The sequence below is a fragment of the Castor canadensis genome, chromosome 4 (genome assembly GCF_047511655.1).
Source record: "Castor canadensis chromosome 4, mCasCan1.hap1v2, whole genome shotgun sequence".
Taxonomy (NCBI): domain Eukaryota; kingdom Metazoa; phylum Chordata; class Mammalia; order Rodentia; family Castoridae; genus Castor; species Castor canadensis.
The window spans coordinates 91,304,926-91,324,816 of NC_133389.1; the positions used below are offsets into that span (position 1 = coordinate 91,304,926).

General features: G+C 40.5%; 1 protein-coding gene across 3 annotated transcripts in view; it reads left to right on the top strand.

The window, feature by feature from the left end:
• Nucleotides 1–10,631, top strand: part of Rab3gap1 (RAB3 GTPase activating protein catalytic subunit 1) — a 115,001-nt gene extending 104,370 nt beyond the window's left edge. Inside the window, exons 19-25 of one of the 3 annotated variants that reach the window (XM_074070627.1) lie at nt 641–868; nt 3,894–3,990; nt 4,086–4,189; nt 4,322–4,437; nt 6,233–6,335; nt 8,466–8,486; nt 9,311–10,631. In XM_074070627.1, coding sequence (XP_073926728.1) covers nt 641–868; nt 3,894–3,990; nt 4,086–4,189; nt 4,322–4,437; nt 6,233–6,335; nt 8,466–8,486; nt 9,311–9,547 — 906 coding nt within the window. In that variant the 3' untranslated portion in view covers nt 9,548–10,631. The other 2 variants (XM_074070628.1, XM_074070629.1) reach the window with 2 other exon arrangements.
• Nucleotides 10,632–19,891: the final 9,260 nt, after the last annotated feature.

The window sequence follows — 19,891 nt, forward strand, 5'->3', positions numbered from 1 at the left end:
ACCCCTCCCTTCCAAGCTCGAAAAGAGAATCACCGAAAAGTTTTTGGCACGCATCATTGTTAATTCTATAGATTTATATAGATATAGAATGAAACTTTTTAATAAGTTTGGTTCCAAAAGCCTGAAAAATAGTTTGAACTTCAGTTCCTTAATAGCACAAAAACAATTTATTTGATCATAATTTGTTATATAAAGCACACGATTTTGATGGCTGAATAGAACATGTTTGATGTTAGCTATATGTATTGCAGTACTTGTATTGATTTATTGAAGAAAAGAAGAGTACAACTTTTCTATCACTGTGTTATTATTATCATGTTCTATATTGTTTAACTTGATTTCAGTCTATTTGCTATTTCTCTAAGTATTGAGTAGTTAGACTGTAATTTCAGACTAAGTTACATAACATAGTCTGCTTAAGAAAATTATTTCCACTTTACATGAAGGTTTTTGGAATTCATTAAATGAAATTTTTTTTTTTGTAAAACTAAAACAGCCTGCCCTATTTTAAAAGTGATACACACTCAAACTCCATTTACACATTAAGTTTTAAAGATTAGATTTTTTTGTTGTAAGTAAAAGTACGATTTTGCAAACAGGCTTATCAGTAAATGTTGAGTTTTATTTTGTTTGTTTTTAGGCAGCTAATCCAGGTTGCTTTCTTGAAGATTTTGTGAGGTGGTACTCACCCCGGGACTATATTGAAGAGGAGGTAACTGATGAAAAGGGCAGTGTGGTTCTGAAAGGAGAACTGAGTGCTCGAATGAAGATCCCAAGCAACATGTGGGTAGAAGCATGGGAAACAGCTAAGCCAATTCCTGCTAGAAGGCAAAGGAGGCTCTTTGATGATACACGAGAAGCTGAAAAGGTAATTGAAGATTTGGATTTTAATACTAGAATGCTAATCATTATTTGTGAATCTTAGAAACTCATATCATAGGCATAAGAATTTTGGTCACATTTAACAAGCAAAACATTGAAATACAATGAGTCTTTTATATATCCAGTATTCACATAAAAGATTTTAGCACTGGTTGCAAATAGGCCTAAGAAAAGACACCCATAGTTTTTGCAAAGCACTTACCATTGTCTTGCAGTGTACATCAGACGCATTATAAAGGGACCTAGGAATTCTACCAAAATTTTTATTCAGGAAATAATGAGAAATACATAAAGATCTACGTACATGAATGTTCTTTAGAGAAAAAGAAGAACCAAAGTTCCCCAAAACAGTACAAAGATTTACATGAATCTTTGTACTGAAAGGTAAATGAAAATAATAAGAAAACAGGGTCATGATCCTTGTACCAAAGTAAAATTAAAGCAAAAAAGGTTATTTTTTCATAGTGAGAAACTAAGAGTTATTCAGTTTATGCACAGTAATTACACATGTAAAACAAAATTTAGGCGTTGCAAGGAAAACTAGATCAAAACACAATAATAAGAGGGTTTTTTTTATCATGTTACTTTTAGTATAAGACAGTCAAGTGGACAAAAATAAGAGATTAAATAAGATTGATCTTTTAGATCTATATATCAGGCTTACACCTTGAAAATGTGTGCCTTCTTTTCAAGTATTCATGGAATATTCACATATATTGATATTATATTAGAGTACAAAGAAAACATCAGTAAGTTTTGTAATGGAAATACTATAAACAACAGTGTGATCTGCAGTAAAACCAGAAGTCAAAAATGGAACAGTAACAACAAAACCCAGCCCTACTTGGGAATTTAGAAACCTTCTATTAAATAATGCTTGGGTAAAAGGAGAAATACAGAGAAAAATTATAATTATTTTCCAGAAAATTCTGTAAAGAAAACGCTGCATATCAGAACCTATAAAGTATATTAAGAAGTAGTCAAAGGAAAATCCATAGCCCTAAATTTTATATCAATAAAAACAAAAGAATGAGGGGGAGGACTATAGCTCAGTGGTAGAACCCTTGGAAATCATATTCAAGACTGTGGGTTCAATCCCCATCAATGCAATAAGTAAATGAATTTCTAACTCAAGCTAGTAAAAGAACAATAAAAGAAAATAAAAGGAGAAATAAAAGACAAATGAAGTAGAGAACAGGAAGACTGAGTTAACTAATCTAGTTCTTTTAAAATAAAAGTAATAGACACCTAAGAAAACCTCAGAGTTGGGGGAGGAGGAGAAAATTTAAAAGCACAATGAGATTATAATGACATGATAATGGTCAAAAGAAGCCCACATTAACCAGATTAAATCAGAGCTTTTTTTTTTTTTTTTTCTTTTTTGGGGACCAGATGCAAGGAATCTTTAATAATATGTATGCATGAGCAAGGTGAATCTTGAAGATCTGGCTATTTTGGGCCTTCTTACCAATTTGCACCGGGCCTTCTCCTTTTCAGTCATATTGGGTATTTCGTATATAACAAGAATGTGGAACCAGAAAGCCGGGTTAGAAGAGTTTAGCTTGCAACATTTAAGAAACAGTGCATGAGAATGAGAGAGAGAGAACAAGGCTCTCATCATGTGCACACTGAACCAAGGATCCTCCATTTTAAGTTCCCTTTGTATATCCCCAGTGCCTGTATCTAACTGCTATCTATCATCCCCCTGCCCAAGGACTCAAGACTGTGAAACCTTTTAGGGAATGGGAAGTTGAACTCAGTCTTTGGCTACTTTGTGTTGGTATGGAGCATAGGCCTGGGTCAGGACTCTTTATTCATTGTTGCCTGTCAGTGGGAACAGACAGGATCCAAAGTCAGAGACATTCCAGGAGATCCTGTAAAAGGGATAAATTCCTTGGAGATTATAACCAGCATTAGTTGTGTAGGAGGAGGAAGAGCCATACTCAAGAGTTTAGTAGAGCCAGCCCTTAATCATATCATTTGTAGTTTTATGGCCTGAAGTATATTTCTTAATTTTAAAAAAGTTTCAAGGGTTTGGGGATATGTCTCAAGTGATAGAGCACCTGACTAGTAAGCACAAGGCCCTAAGTTCAAACTCCAATTCTCGCCTGCACCCCCACCCCCCAGAAAAAGTTTTCAAATCACATCAAACTCTCCAGGCCAAAAAGTAAATATCTGCCATAAGCCATTAAATGAACAATGAAATTATAAAGAGTATGTGAGTTGATTTTTGATAAGAATTCGCATATGTTTTTATATCTCTGTGCTTAAATGGGCATAGAAACATGAGAAGATAAACACCAAAATGTATATTCCTTGGGAAATAGGATTTCAGGAGAATTTCTGCATTATACGTCTCTTTATTTTTAAAACTGGTGAGTATCAGTTAGGGTCATTATGAAGTTAAACTTTTATTTTTACTGCTGTTGAATAAGGTGCTTAAAGGTATGGTCTATGTACTGCACATATGACACATGACTTTGTATTTTTATAATAAGAAAAAAATACTTTTGGGAAAAAAGTCCCAAAAGAACTAAAACAGATTTGTGGAAGATCACTAAAATTGTTTGGAAATATTGAGAAAGCAGATTATAAAACAGTATTTTATAGGTTTAATAATTAGTGTCCTTAATATGTGTATTCTATGTCTTAAATTGTCCCAGAATGAAATGCTTTGCTGTTAACAATTATCTGTATAGTGTAATATACACATGGTTTTTATTTTCTTTGCATTTCCTAATTTGCATATATAACCAGCATGTATATGGAGGCTGAAAAGATTATGAGAATACTCATCATTATTAAATTTCAAAGTTCTTAAGTGCTTCCAGTGATATTCTTACCTTTAGCAGTAGCAGCTGCTTACCTGGGTGAGCAAGGGTAAATAGTAAGAGAAAAAAAGCTTTTCTCCACTTGCCCCTGAGGTGAGTTCAAGAAATTTGTACTTTTGAAAATGGCTGCTTCATTTTTGACACCTGGAGTGATCATCATGTAACGTGTGCCTCTTTCAGGTTCTGCACTATCTGGCATTCCAGAAACCTGCAGACCTTGCTCGGCACCTGTTACCTTGTGTGATTCATGCAGCTGTACTCAAGGTAAAGGAAGAAGGTAAATGTCTTATTTGATTAGTCATTTGTTCACTTCCAAAATGAAAATGTTTGGCTTAATTTAATTAATGATTGCTTTGATCTTTTTAAAAATAGAAAATCTGGAAAACATTTCGTCTATTAAGAAGATTATAAAGCAGATCATATCCCATTCCAGTAAAGTTTTGCACTTTCCTAATCCAGAAGATAAGAAACTAGAAGTAAGTTTTATGTGATATCAGAATCTTTGCTCAGTATTCATCCCACTTGGCAACAATTATTTTAAAGATACGTTTTTAAAAGTCTTTGCTTTTTTTGCTGTCTTTCAATGCCTCTCCCTTTTCTACTATTAGGAAATCATCCATCAAATTACTAATGTGGAAGCTATAATTGCTAGAGCCCGATCTCTGAAAGCCAAGTTTGGAACTGAGAAATGTGAGCAAGAGGAAGAAAAGGAAGATCTTGAAAGGTAATTGTTATTGTAGTTTTATCTGCAGTAGGAAAAACCACTAATCTCTTTAGAAAACTGAGACTCTTTTATGGCATGCATATGTTATTTAAAACAAGTCAGTTGACTAATGAACAGAGAAATATTTAATTATCCTAAAATTTGATCTTTCTCTGAGATTCTGCCAGGTATTCCCAGTCCTTCCACTTTCAGAAACTGTCTCCAGGAGCCTCTTTTTCTCAGGGTGATTTGCTTTTGGAGGTGTGGTGCCTGAAGTTTCCCGTGGTGGGGCTGTCACCTCCAGCACTCACAGTTTCTCCACTTGGCTCTCTGCTCTCACTGTTCCTAGATTATGGCCTGGGGTGTTCAGAAACTACATATCTATTCAGTATTCCTAGTTACTTATTTTGTTTTAAATAATATTTGTGATAGCAAAGGTACATTCCTGTGTACTTTGCAAGCCATGTTTTGTTTCATGGCTTCTCCCCATGAAGCAAATGGGTGGCTCAGCACCCTTACAATGGAGCCTATGTGGCCATTTTTTATCCATGTTACTTGAATGGACAGTGTTGTTTTAATATGTGATGAAGTATTTCCAAACTAGCTTGTTTAGCTGCTTGAATTCATCACAATTTAAAGACTTTCATTAGCTTTTCCATAAGGAAAGGCATCATTGATGCTAAATGATATTAATATGACAAGGCATTTGCTGTAGCTTTTAACAAGTTCTTGTTTGAATTTTGTATCTTTTGTTGAGTGAAAATTCTCCCAGCCTACTTTGCTCTTGAAAAATCCTTTTAAATGAAGAATAAGTTCAAATCAAGGGAATCACTCCTAAAATAGCAGTATGAGTTAATGAGCAGATGGTGCAGCTTGGTGGCTCTGTAACTTCAACTCTGTTAGTTCCGCCATACAGTATCTGTGACGTGCCTGGAAGTACAGGGTTTTGAACGCATAATGGCACAGCTTATAATTGCAGTTTTGCCCAGCAAAACATATTTTAAGTGCACATACACCTCTTAAAAAAAACAAAAACAGGTCTGGAAGTGTGGTTCAAGTGATGGAGTACCTGCCTGGTGAACAAGAAGCCCTGAATTCAAACCTTAATATCACCAAGAAAAAAAAAAACAAAACAATGGATTGGCTGCTTCCCCCCATTCCCTAAAGTTTCAACAGGTCTCATTTTTCATTTTCATTACATAATATTTCTACCATATTTACTTTCCCACACCACTTTCCTACATCTTCCCCGCTTTCCCATTGGTGCCAACCCCCAGATAGGACCTATTTTACCTTCCTGTTCTCCACTTTGGAAAAAAGACATTTTTGTTTGTGACATTTCCATGTGTATATGTATTATAATCCAATTTGGTTCATCCTTTGTTTTTCTCCTTTCTGCCTTAGTCCTCTTTTTATGGTGGTTTAAACAGGTTTACAAATTATATATTTATTCTTGTATAGAGAGTGCATCAAGCATATTCACCTTCTTAACTTCCTTCTCAGATGATTTTTTGATCTTTTATTTACTGTAGTATTTTTTAAGATTCTAGTATGAAAAAAATACACTGAATATTTTTTATTACACTGACAGAGATAGGCTTTTTAAAAATTTTGTGAAACGTTAAAGCAGTAAGACTGTAAGTTGAGTTGATTTTAATCCTACATGTCATACCTGTCCTAGGAAATTCCACTCCAGCAGTGGTAGTTTTAACCAATATCAAATGGAGGATTTGTCTACAAAATTCATCTTGGGACAGTGTACAAAAGTGACCTAAGCAACTGATTTTTCCATCTCTTCACTGCTTCTTTCTCCTAGGTTTGTGAGTTGCCTGTTGGAGCAGCCTGAAGTGTTAGTTGCTGGGGCGGGAAGAGGACATGCTGGCAGGATCATTCACAAATTGTTTGTGAATGCTCAGAGGGTATGTGAGATTCCTTACCGACTCCATCATGATCGCACCAGACCTTTGCTCAGGAAGATGTCCTTTTGAATACCATTTGTGACTGATTATACACACAGATGCTGAGAAGTCTGGGCATTGTGTTTGAACATTGAAGAAACAATGACTCCAAGACTTCTGAGTTTTTGAAATCCATTGGCTCTTCTACATATTTAGATAAGTATATTTTAGGATTTACATTTCACAGTTAGGAGAGTCTTAAAGCAACTGTTAAAAACGTTGGTGGGACTCAGCAGTGCCAACTCAGCCCGAATTACAAACTGACCTACTCTTCTACTGGTGAGGAGGTCTAGCTTTATAGGCATTTTCCTAGAAAAGAAGAGTTCTGATTGTTAGGACTATGGAAACAGACACAGCACAGAAAACAAGCCCAGTTTGGAAAATTATATTCATCATTGCCTCTGCTAATGAAAATAAGTCTAAAAATTATAAGGTACCTTGGCTACAGAGGTGCTGACATCCCATAGATGATTCTTATTTCAGAGCACATTTACATTAGGGATTCTGATAAACGTTATTATGATGTGCGGTAATACAGGATCTCTTTACCAGAACTGTGATGACACTAGAAACTAGACCAGCAGTTCAGTTTTGAAAGTGTAATTCTCAGAACTAAATAAGAAGACTTTTTCTTGGTCCACACATGGAATAACAATTTTATAATCTCTGTTGCGTTGGTCTGGAGTATGTCTAGTTATTATTAATGCATTCAAAAATCACCCTGAATTTTTAGCAAGAGCTAAAACCAGATTATTTATGGTATAGCTCCCTAAATTTGAGAATTTCAAGTTAAAGACCAAATATGTTATTTTCTTATAAATTAGACTTCTAGAAAATAATAGAAGCTTGATTTCATTTGTTTTGTTTTTGTCTGTGGCATGAAAGTAAGAACAGAGTTTGTTTTCACGTCCTGTAATATCTTTGCCAGCTTACTATGTAGAAGCGTACAGGCAGGTTTCCTAGTTCAATACTCATACAAATTTTCCTCATATTGCATGAACTCTTTCCTTTTTGATCTTTTTTTTTTTAAATTGTGTTGAAAGGCTTTAAAATATAAAGTACTTATACTTTTAGTGCTGCGAGTATAACTTATTTTGAATTATTTTCCCCAAGTGGAAATAGCCTCCTCACTCCGTTCTCCAGCTATGTAGAGGCTAGAACAAGAAAAAAGTTAATCACTTAATCGTACTACTCACTCAGCGATGATCATTGCCAACTTTTTTGTTGTTTTTGGCTGTACTGGCGTGTGAACTTACGGCCTCGAGCTTGCTTGAGCCATGCCTCCAGCAATCATTGTCAGCATCTACTGTATATACATGTAAATTTCATGAAAATAGGGTATTGTATCTGTTATCTGTCAGTATCTGATAGAAGATCATCTTCTCCATGTCCTCATTATATAGCTAATTCCCTTTAATGGACACTGAAATTATAAATTCATCTCATATGATGTCATTTAAAAACAGATTTTAAACTTTCAGATACTGTAGTGAATGATTTTAGGTAACTTAAAAGTTGTGATAACATTTCACTGAGAATTTTTTTATAACATACCTTTATTTACATATTTTATATTACATATTTAAAGAACTTTCTTTAAAATTAGAAGTTTGGTTCAATCTTGCTAAGCTAAATGACTCGTTAGACACCTTTTTTTTTTATTGGTAATACTGGGGATTGAACTCAAGGCCTCATACTTAAAGCACTGTACCACTTGAGCCCTGCTCCAGTCCCAGCTTATTCTTAAATTCACTGTATTACCTATTTTTAAGCCATGAACACTTTCTTAAACATCTTAATTCTTCAGAAAAAGCTAGGTTTTTGTTCAATCATTTCCTCATTAAATGACACCCTGTATGTCACCTGTTGAACCATCAGATGCATGAGTAGTGAGATGTGTCTATTCTGTTTGACAGCCAGGAGTGCTGTGTGTGTCGTGACTCTGCATCTTAAGTATTCTTTTGATAGAATCATGTTTCTTAACATGGTGCATGCCATCTCTGAAATAATCTTGAAATCTTGTTTATCTCTTTTTAAACCATCTTGCTTGTTTCCCTTTCATCACTGTTTCTCTTCTCACCTTTTCTCAAGCTGACTGAATCTTCTGATGAGGTAACAAAATAGCCTTTGTCCCTAAAAGTTCCTTGTTCCTTCCCATCCCTCTAACTTCCATAAGGTCATTAAAACTAACCACCTCTTTAACAGTCTTGAGTTTTGTATGCCTTTCTTGCCAATGCTCACCTTTTCATGATTTCTTGTTTCCATTGCCAATTTTTTTTTCCCAAAGCAGTGGTATTATGAAAGAAGTATAGTGATATACTATACTTTTTAACTGATAGTGATCAGTTAAAAATGGAAAGCTTTAACTGAATATGTACTTTGTGCAATTTTAATGGGAAAAAAATGTCAACACTGTTCAGTTTGAAAACTTTTCTTTTATGGCTTTTGCTATATGTACCTCTTATCACCATCCTGCAAACAAAAACAGTGCTCCCAGTTTTAATTTGGCAAGTGAACCTTTAAAAAAATTGATAGAGTTGGTAAAAATCATGTTTCTAGACTCTAGAGAAACAGTTCCTTATTGCAGCACAAGGACATCTTGATTTGAACTTGAGTCATTGTTTAAAGAAATACAGAAACCAATATAGCTCCATGATCGACTCCTTTAGATGTCTGAACATGGCCCTCACTTTTCAAAGCAGGTTGCCTGGAAGTCATTATCCCTTCTGCCTTTTACCAAAGTAGTGGCTCATTTAGTGTTTCAAGCTTTTTTTTTTTTTTTTTTGAGTAATCATAACATACAGCTGACTGCATTACTGAGTAATGTAGAACATTTTTATGTACTTATCTCGTTTATTCATCTGTCCTTCAAAAGTACCTGAGTTTAGCATTCAGCTTGCTCTTGAACTTAGCATTTGATTTTGATTTTGTTCAAGGCTGCAGCCTTGGCTCCACCAGAGGAGGAACTGAAGAGAGCAGGCTGCCCAGAGGAGAAAAGGCAGAACTCAGTGTCGGACTTCCCCCCTCCTGCTGGCCGGGAGCTCATCCTGCGTGCCTCCGTGCCCCGCCCAGCTCCCTACTCCAAAGCACTGCCTCAGCGGATGTACAGTGTCCTTACCAAAGAGGACTTCAGACTTGCTGGTGCCTTTTCGTCAGATACCTCCTTCTTCTAAGTCTCTTGGGTTACCTAAGTGGTGGCTGCAGAGGCAGCGCTCCCTTCTTCTGGGGGTTGGGAGAAGGAGGAATTCCTGCCAAGGGAACCCTGAGGGGCCACCAAAAGGACCTTGTCTAGCCAAGGGAGCAGGAGCCACACCAGCACCTGAAGGACTTTCCAGCACCAGGCTGGGGGCAGAGGGAAGGGGCTTGAGTTGTTAGGAGATTTCTGCCCCGTGAAGTGATAGCCTTTGTTGGGGGGGAGGGAGGGGAAAGGGGAACCAAACCTCAGCAGGGACAGCATTCTTCTCATTCCCCTTTGTGACTATCCTCTGGACTATTGCCTCCATAGTCTGTGCAAACATTTAACGGTTATACTTATTAGTATCACGTATGCAAAATAAGAGTCTCTGTTCACAAAGATTTCTGGGTATTTTGGTGTTAGCTTCTTGTCTCAGAATCTGTTATTAAATTACTACATTACATTCTGTTTATTCATTCAGTCACCTGGTGGTCAGCCTTATTATGCTAATTAACTTTTGATGAAGATTTGGAATACTCTAGGAGAGAAAGCCTAGAATTTCATATACTTCTGTTTTTCCATGTAATCATAACCTAGATATATTCCTTCTGATGAAACTGTACATTAAATGTCATTGCAAATTAGTTTTGTATATATCTTGTAAGATTTTTTTTCTTGTTTGTTCTCCCTTTGGCTGCATATTGCTGTTCTCCCTTCTTACCTGTACAGCATGCTCTCCCTCTTGGTGACTGGGTAGTGTATTTAATGAAGTAGAGATGAACACATGTTAAAAATACACTATCATGCAGTTAGTTAGTGTAATTTGGTATACATGCTAATGTAATGAGCAAAGGATTACTATAATGCACTATTTTGCTTTTGTATTATAGTTAAAAAGAAAATGACCCATGGCCATGTGTAACATCCACTGTAAGGATATAGTACCATATGTCCAGTTCTATGAGGATCAAGATATATTAACTCTGTGTTGCTATATGGCCTCTGTTTAGTAATCTTAAATTATTTTTAGGCCTAAAATTCCCACTTTAGCCCAAAGTAAAAATGGTTATACTAAAACATAATTTCTGCCTGTATGATTTTAAAGACTAATAGAGCAATACCTGTGTTATATTATTTTTTAAATACACACACACACACACACACACATATGGGGAGGCCTTGGTGGGGCCCTCCCAGTGTTTACAATGCTTTTCTTTGAGATTGTTGGGCTTCATTGCTATTGCTAAACCACATAGATGCAGGCCGAGGACTGAGTGCCAGACCAAGTAAAAACTGCTTCTCTCAAGATGAGTTTGTCTTCTTTCAGAGGGTATTAATAACCAAAACCCGATAATAGAGAGGTTGGATTTTAAAAAGGCAACATGAATCTAATAAAAGGGACAGTATTGTTTATGTGGCTAATTTTCCTTTATTTTTCCCACTTTATGGAGCATTTTAGTCTTATTTTACTTAGCTTTATGTCAGCCCTGGCCTAGAGATTTGCAGCCTACTAAGAATTACAAAGCAGTGGTCTCAAGAACATTCTTTATGCCTTTTTATCCCATGTTATTGTCATGTGCTTGTTCATTTCACAGACATCTTAAAGAACCTACTTGGTATCAGGAACTACCCTCGTCAATGAAAACTAGACAAAAGCTGCAACACACTCCTTTTCTCTGATCTTCCTGTCAGATGGGAAGACAATGTTAGCATAAAGTGGATAGTCACTGGCGAGTGTAACTGTAGATCCAGTACTCATTATATGCATCCATTCTTGTGCTCATTAGTGACAGCAGAGAGTAGCAGATGCAGTGATGGTGTGCATAAGTTGTTAGGAGAAAGGATTTTCTTTCAGGCTCTGATGATTGGGAACATCATTCCAGAGGATGTGAATTTTGGATTGAGCCCAGAACATGGGTATTTGCTGCAAAGGTATGGGAAGTACTACAGCAGCCTTTTTAACAAGCACGGTCAGTCAGTTCCCTCCCCCATTCCAGTATGCCTGCCCTCTTTAATGTGTGTGCTGCTGCTCTCGACAGAAGTGGAGTGATTTCTTCACTCCTATCTGGACTTAACTATGTCTTTTTGCTTGACCAGTGGGACATTAGCAAGTGTGACACAGGCAAGCATGTAGGAAATCCTTGCTCTGGGTACCAGTGGCTTATACATATAATCCTATCTACTTGGGAGACAGAGATCAGATGAATCAAGTTTCAAAGCCAGTGCAGGCCAATAGTTTGAAAGACCATATCTCAAAAAAACCCAATACAAAACAGGACTCGTAGAGTGACTGAAGTGATGGAGCATCTGTTTAGCAAGCGTTCAAGAAAAAGTCGTGCACATCCAGGCTTGCCTTCCCTTCCTACTGGAACCCTGACCAGGGTTTGGGGTGGGGGGAGCACTGGGGAGAGTTAGGAGTAGAGGAAGCAGAATGAGCAGAAATAAGAGGAAAGCACTGCTTGGGTGGAGTGTGTTATTCAGAATTAGAAGGGGCAAGAAACAAAAATGAGAAGGTAAGATGAGGCAAGAGCAAGTAGTTCTGGGAAAGCCAGAGCAAGAAGTGTGGGCTTTATCAGCAGGGAAGTGTAAGTCACTGAAGGGTTTAAAGCAGGGAAGAGACATGGTAGATATAGAAAAATGACATTGCTAGCAGGGCAGATGGAATGGAGAGGCCAAGTATATCCATGTCTTGGATTTTGTACCATATTATAAGCTCTGTAGAATAAGGGTAGCAATAATTTTTTTTTTTTTTGAGACCGTGTCTTAGTAGTAGCTCAGGATAACCTCAATCTCAGGATCCTCTGCCTCATCCTTCCCAGTGTTGGGGTTATAGACCACCCTTGGCTTCTTTGGTTTTTTTGAAGGGGGGCAGTCCTGGGGTTTGAACTCAGGACCTCACACTTGCTAGGCGAGTGCTCTACCACTTGAGTCACTCTACCAACCCTTTTTTTGTATTGGATATTTTCAAGATAAGGGTCTCTTGAACTATTTTCCCAGGTTGGCCTCAAACCATGACCCTCCTGCTCTCTGCCTCCTGAGTAACTAAGATTACAGGCACGAGCCACCAGTGCCCTGTAGGCTTCATTGTTTTTTTATCTTGCAGATGCACAAGTGCTTGTGGAGCAAACATGAATTGTCCTCACTTTGGGGCCCGCTTCCACTTGTATACAATATACATTATATATTTCTATACCAAGAAAATAATTTAGGTTTTTCTTTTCTTTTCTTTTTTTTTTTTTTTTTGGTGAGACTAGAGCTTGAACTTGCAAAGCAGGCGCTCTACCACTTGGAGCCACACCGCCAGTCCATTTACTCTGGTTGTTTTGGTAATGGGGTAGCAGTGAACAGAACTCATGAAAGCAATGAATAGAACTCATGAAAGTCCTTGTTCTAATAGAGGTGACAATAAGGGACACAAAGTATAAACCCTCTCTGAGGGCACTTGTCAGATAGGAAAGAAGGGAAGGCTTGGAAGGTAGTGACATTTCAGCAGAGACCTGAATGAAGTTAGGGGCCAGACCTCATGAACAGATGATGGGAGAGGATTCTAGATAGCAAATAGCAAATGAGAAGCCCCGAGAAGGAAATGCACATGGTAGATCAGAGGCACAGGAAAAAAGACCAGTGCAGCTAGAGTAAAGAAGGAGCAGACAAAGGAAAGAAAACTGGACAGATGTGCAAGGGCCAGAGTGTATCAGGCTTTAGGAGTTCGGGTTGGTTTAATTGGAAGGGCAGCCGATGGAAAGTTCAGAATACTGGAGTGTGGCATTTGAAAACTTTCACTTGAGTACTCTGGAGAATACACTGTGGAGGTGGAAGTAGTAAAGCTAGTTAGGAGAGGGTGTGGTAGCAGTGCAGGGACAAAGGCAATCAGATTTGGGATGTGTTTTGAAGGCAGAATACACAAAATCTGCTGTTGGGCTCAGTACAGGTATGAGAGAGGCAAGAATCCGGATGACATGGAGGTTTGGGGCCTGAGTAGCTGAGTGAAGATGCTGTTATTTACTGAGATGGGGAAGAGTAAGGGGAAGAGAAAGTTTGGGGGTGATGAGTAAAGATTGTGAGCTGGGTATGTTAAATTGTGAGATAGCAGATAGAACCTGTGGTGCTTAGTCTCTGCAATGATCCAGTGATCCCTGCATCCACAGTATACAGAAGTGGTGTTGGCACATCACATCCAAAAGTAGGTTGTAAAAGACACCACAACTTCTGTTTGAGTTCCTCTCTCACTCACTGTGGGTGAAGTCAACCTAGGACGAGGCCCATGTGGTGAGGAATCGGAGGCTCCTGTCAACAGCCATGTGGCGGAAGTGGATCCTTCCAGCAGACTGCTGCCTCCTGAGGGGCCAAGCCAGAGCTACCTAGCTATGCTGCTCCCAGGTGGCAACTCTTGAGATATTTACTTTCAGATACTAGATTGCTGTCACACAACAGTAGACAACTAGTACGTTAACCCACTTGGTTATTTACATAAGTGGAATTTAATGAAAAGGTTAGTACTGTTATAAAAGCTAGTATTTAAGCCATGGACAGTATGCGATCACATCAGGAGTGATGTCACAGCAGAGAGAAGAGGTCTGGGGATTGATCCAGAGGTGGGGATGAGAGGACTGGCAGAGGAGATGAGAGTGGCTACTGAGGTAGAAGGAAAACCAAAATCTTGTTCTGGAAGCCAAGAGAAAAATATTTCAAGAAGAGGTAATCAGCTGTGTCAGATGTCATTGAGACATCAAAATGATGACTAAGAATTGACCGCTGCCTATCTGTGTGTGAGAGAGGTAAACAAATTTTTACCGGGAAAGATTGCTGCCCCCTAGAACCTCTTCACTAGCATTCACTGGTGGATGCACTTGAATCTCCTGCCCTGGCCAGGTAGGGGTTTGGTTGCCTTGCACTGTTCTTTGCCAGGAACAGAAGTGCAGGATACGGAGGGTGGCAGGACCATGAAGACACTGTCTAGTCTGTGTCAAACCAACAAGTAACCCTGTCCACTACTCTTGCTGCCAACTCCTGTGCACACATATTGTGGTTTAGATTTGAAATGTTCCCCAAAAATCTCTTGTGTTGAAGCCTTGCTGGAAATCCTAGGAGTGGGGCTTAGACAGAAGTAGGTCAACAGAGGTGTGTCCTTGAAAGGTGTATTGGGACATGGATCCTCCGCTCTACTTCCTGGCTGCCATAAGGTGAGCTGCTTTGGCCCACCATGCACTCCCCACCACGATGTTCTAACTTGCCACAGGCCCAGATAAAAACAGAGCCATGGAGCTATGGACCTCTGAAACCGTAAGATAAAACAAACCTTTCTTGCTTGATGTCGATTTATCTCAAGTATTTTGTCACAGTGATGACTAACACGTGGCAGTGGATAGGACTTGGTGCCCAGCAAACGCTGAATGAATGAATCAGTGATTGGATGGATACCTGTGTGGAGGGAAAAAACCAACCCACTGTTGTGTTTGACTCATCCAGCCTCTTTACTTTTTGGCTGTTGGGCGCTGTGGCACTAGGACACCTCAGGGTCCTACCTCCTGAAAGCCAAACAACTCCTGCATGCTCTGGCTCTGAGCTGTCAGCTTTTGCAAATTCTTTGAACACATGCTGACGCTGGATCATGATAGCATGAAGTGCTCTCGGCAGCACTTCTTCCGCTGGCAGCTTGTGACATCTGACAGGTGGTCATGAGTTCATCCCTCTCAAGTGCAGTCTTCCCTCCTGTGGGGCTGGGCTCAGCTTGGCAGCCAAGGAAGGCAGCCAAACAAGAAGCCCCCTACTAGAGAGGGTGGGGAGATGGCCCACTTCCCCTGGCTTGCAGCTCAGCAACCTGGGGCCTGGAGCTGCTCAGAGGCCCACTTGTCACTGCTGTAGCCCACTGAACAAGCCTCACTAAGGAAGCTACATTTCCTTGTGGAAAATGAAGTTTTGTTCGTGTGTGTGTGTGTGTGTGTGTGTGTGTGATGTGAAACCACACAGAATTTTTGGGTTTTGCTTGAGTTGGCAGATTTGTCTCCATCTTGTCCCGGAACAAAGTGAGGTAGATGAGATGAAGGGGCGCAGGGAGGTCAGGGCTGGCTAGGCTGGAGAAGCTGCTAGTGGGCTTGTCGCCAGGCAAGCATTCTTCTGTGATTTACACCTGTGGGAAAAGTTATTTTCCCAGAGAAGAAAAAAGTAGTACAGATTGTATTGGGTTCCTAGGACTGTCATAACAAAGTGGCACGAATTGGGTGACTCGTGTCACAGTTGAGGCTGCAAGTGCAGAGGTGCTGCTAGATGCTGCTCCTTCTGAAGCCGGACGGAGAAAGAATCATCCTTTGCCTCCCCTTAGTGTCACTGGTTGTTGCAATCCTGGGCTCATAGCTGCAGGCACTGCAGTCTCTGTCCTCATGGGAACTTCTTTCTGTGCCTGTCTGTTCTCCTCCTCAGGCCCCCCTACTCGAGTATGACTTCACTGTAATCAGTTACCCAAAGTACTAGGGTATTTTATTTTGTTTTGGTTTGGTTTTTGGCTACAGGGTGGGAAGGCACAAACCAACCTGGAATACGAACATTCAGAAGCTGGACGGATGCTCATTTGCAACAAGCCTTCTGTAGAAAAGCACAGGTCTCTGCTCTGGAAAGTTGTTTCAGAACCCAGCCTTCCTCACCAGCCACATATGCAGCCTACCTGTGAACCTCCACTTTCTCTTCAGCCTAATGGGAACAAGTGCCCAGGAAGCTGTTATAAAAATTACAGGCATGGTGGCACACATCTTCAGTCCCAGCTACTCTGGAGGCTGAAACAGGAAATCACTTAGAGGCCAGCCTGAGCCACATAGACCTCATCTCAACAACAACTGAGCAGGGCACTTAGCTGCTTATTAATAAAGACTAGGTATTTAAAGTGTACTAAGTGGCGTAGCTCAGTGATAGAGTGCTCTCCCAGGCACGCACCAGCAAAAAGGAAAAACAGAAACCACGTTAAGTGGCACAGACATAGGTGAAGGAATGATAGTTGTGAAATACAAGCTTTATTTTATTTTTTATTTTTTGGCAATACTGGGTTTGAAATCAGGGCCTCACACATGCTAGGCAGGTGCTCTTACCACTTGGCTACTGCACCAGCACTTTTTGTGATTTTTTTTTTTTTTTTTTTGAGATAGGTTCTCATGAACTATTTGCCTAGGCTCAAACCACAATCCTTCTGATCTCTGCCTCCTGAGTAGCTAGGATTACAGGTATGAGCCACTAACACCTGGCTCAAGCTCCATTTTAATGTGAGGACCATCTAACCATCCAGTGTTCGTGGCACAACTGCCCAGATCTCCTGCCATTTCATCAGTATTCCTTTCATCCCTGTGTTAGTCAGGCTGTGACAAAATACCAGACATCAACAATATATGGAGAGGAAGGATTTATTTTGCTCTTGGTTTCAGTCCATCATGGGCAGGGCTGAATAGAAGAGCTGTTCACATGATGGCAGACAGGAATCAGAGAAGAGAATGCCTATTGACAGCCAGCTTCCTCCTGTCTCATCTAGGCTCCTAGCCTATGAGATGGTGCTGCTGCCACAGTCAGGGTGAGTCTTCCTCCCCACAGATACACCCAAAGGTATGCTTTACTAATCCAGGCCTTCTCAATCCACTTAAGTTAACAAGATTAACCATTACACTCCTTTCTCTGCCTTGGTCACAGCAGGCTTCATGGAGGGAGAGGCTGATATTCAGGCCTGTAATCCCAGCTTCTTAGGAGAAGATCATCTTATGATGATCAAGGTTTGAGGCCATCCTAGGCCCCCCATCTCAAAAAGTTAGCAAGGCCCCATCTTAAAGAGCAAGCTGAGCAAAAACACAAGATCCTTTCTGAAAAATAACTAAAGCAAAAGTCAGGTGCTGGTGGCCCATGCCTGTAATCCTAGCTACTTGGGAGGCAGAGATCGGGAGGATTGTGGTTCAAAGCCAGTCCCCAAGCAAATAGTTCAAGAGACCCTATCTCAAAACAACAACAACAAAAACAGTGCTGATGCAATGGCCCAAGTGGTAGAGCGCTTGCCTGAGTTCAAACTCTAGTACTGCAAAACAACAACAAAAAAAACTAAAGCAAAAAGGGCTGGGGGGGCGTGGCTCAAATGGTGGAGTGAGCAAACCCAAGGCCTGAGTTCAACTTCCACTACCACCAAAAAAAGGGGGGAGTTATGGAATCTGCTTTGGAGAGGAAAGGTAGATAGCATTGTAGGAGTCACCACTCCTTTGGCCCTGGGCAAAGGTTGTGGGACACGGCAGCGTCAGTGTGGCCTGGCAGGGAGCAAGTGCAGGAGAGGGCACTGGCCTCAGCTCCTTGGAGGCATCAGCTCCAACCTACTGTGGCACCCAGGACGTTCCAGTCTCCCCAGTGTGCCCCAGCTCTGCTTCTGCCTGGCCTTTGCTTAGCGAAGTGTGAGTGAAGAGAGTGGCAGGCTCCTGCCACCAGCCAGTGGGACATGGGAACTAGTGACGGAACATGAGCAAAACTTCTAAGTCCTTCAGCCCCTAGGCGGTTTGAGTAAACAGTGACTCGCCTGAGCTATTTATTCCCACTCCCCTTGCTCAGCCCTATTTTTGGTCTGGAACACTTCATTTCTACCCGAGTTATATAAGGAGGATCCGCAGTCTTACCAACCCACCATCACTCCCGCCTTATCTTGCCTACATGGGAAAGGGTGTATTTTTAGAGTGTGAATTTCCCAAATGTCCTTGGACTATTCTGGGACTCAGACTGGGAGAGTAGGGCAGTGGGAGAGGCTCAGTCCTTTGTCTGGCTATGGCTAAGCCCTGACCTGAAGGCTCGGAAGCATACCCTGTCCCAATAGCAAGGGGCTCAGCTCAGGGCGTGACATTCTAGGACCTGGGAATTCATTACCCCCTGCCTTTAAAAGAGAGATTGGGTCTCACTCTGTTTCCCAGGCTGGCTCAGAACTCCTGGGATCAAGTGATCATCCTGACTCAGCCTCTTGAGAAGCTGTGACTACAGGCAGGGACCATGATGCTGGGCTTATCTCCTTTCTTTATTTCTGTGATTACTTTGTGGGAGAACAATTGCAAAGAATGACCACTGTCTTCTACAGCACTCTCAAGTGAGAAGCTGAATCCCTGCAGGGGGTCAGAACCAGAAGAGAAGGGCCTAGAGAAGATGCAGAAGAAGGCTCAAGTTCTCTTCCCCTGCAAGCCTGCCATGCATGATAGCTGTGACTCACAGTCATTTGCCATTTGGCTGACACAGGAGTTTGGGTTGTGCCTGGAGGCAGGAAGGCTAGCCAGTGAATCTTGCCAGTACTACCCAGCATCTACCTCTCTGGTTAAGAATTGGCCCAATAAAGAAAGCTAGAGAGGAGAAAGAAGACAGTTAAAGTTATGGTTTTAAAGAATGTTTCCAATTTGGGGTTGGTTAGTGACCTAGTTGTATACAATGAATATACGTAGCATTTAGTGACAGAACTTTATACATGACTTTAGATGTGTGTTTATAAAATCATGAACGGTCACAGTTTTCAATTTTATTGGATAAGTATAGGTTTAGAGGAATTCGTTGGGTTCTTGTGATTGCAAGGAATAAAAGCTCACTAGCTCAAGGAGATTCGTGGAGCCACAGAAGAAAACTGAGTGTGTGGGGCCTGGCCTCCTGGAGTCCTGAGTCTGGAGGACAAGGGAGGGAGGGGTCAGCTCTAGAGACCCTAAGTGCCAGGGATTCTCAGCTTGTCACCCCAGTGTAGGACTGTGAGTGAGACGTAGTTCATGGGTCTGGCTTCTGTCCCAGTGCCAGAAGCCTCCTCTCTTCTTATTCAGTTTGAGTCCTCTGGACTTCACCTCACTCAGGGTCCACATAGCAACTGCTTACCTTCTACCTCACTTTCAATACAAGCTCTGCTGCCTTCATCCAGCCCTGCTGGTCCTAAGCTTTGGGCCCCTGGCCAGCAAAGGATGAACTTTCTTGGGTCGCCTCATTAACTTTGACTGACATGATTTTGGGTGTAATATGCTTGTGAACAGGAAAGAATCCTTGAAAAGGTGTGACAACTATGTAGTCATGTTCACAACTTCACTTATTCCTGAAGGTTTCTATTTAGCTCTTTGTTTGGAAGTTATTTCAAACTTAAAAGGTTGCTCAAAGTTGGTACAAAGGAGTTCTATAATCTGTTTACCCAGATTCACCATTTTCAATAAGTTGCATCTTGGCTTTCTAGGCCTGCTTTTCCAGTAAGTCTGCATTAAATAGAAACTTTAATGACTCCACTTAGCTTCCTTTCTCTCCCTTGTGTTCTGATACAGAGAAAGGACAAGAGCTATGTTGGGTTCAGTCTCAGGAGAGAAATTATCAAAATGGTCATAGAGAA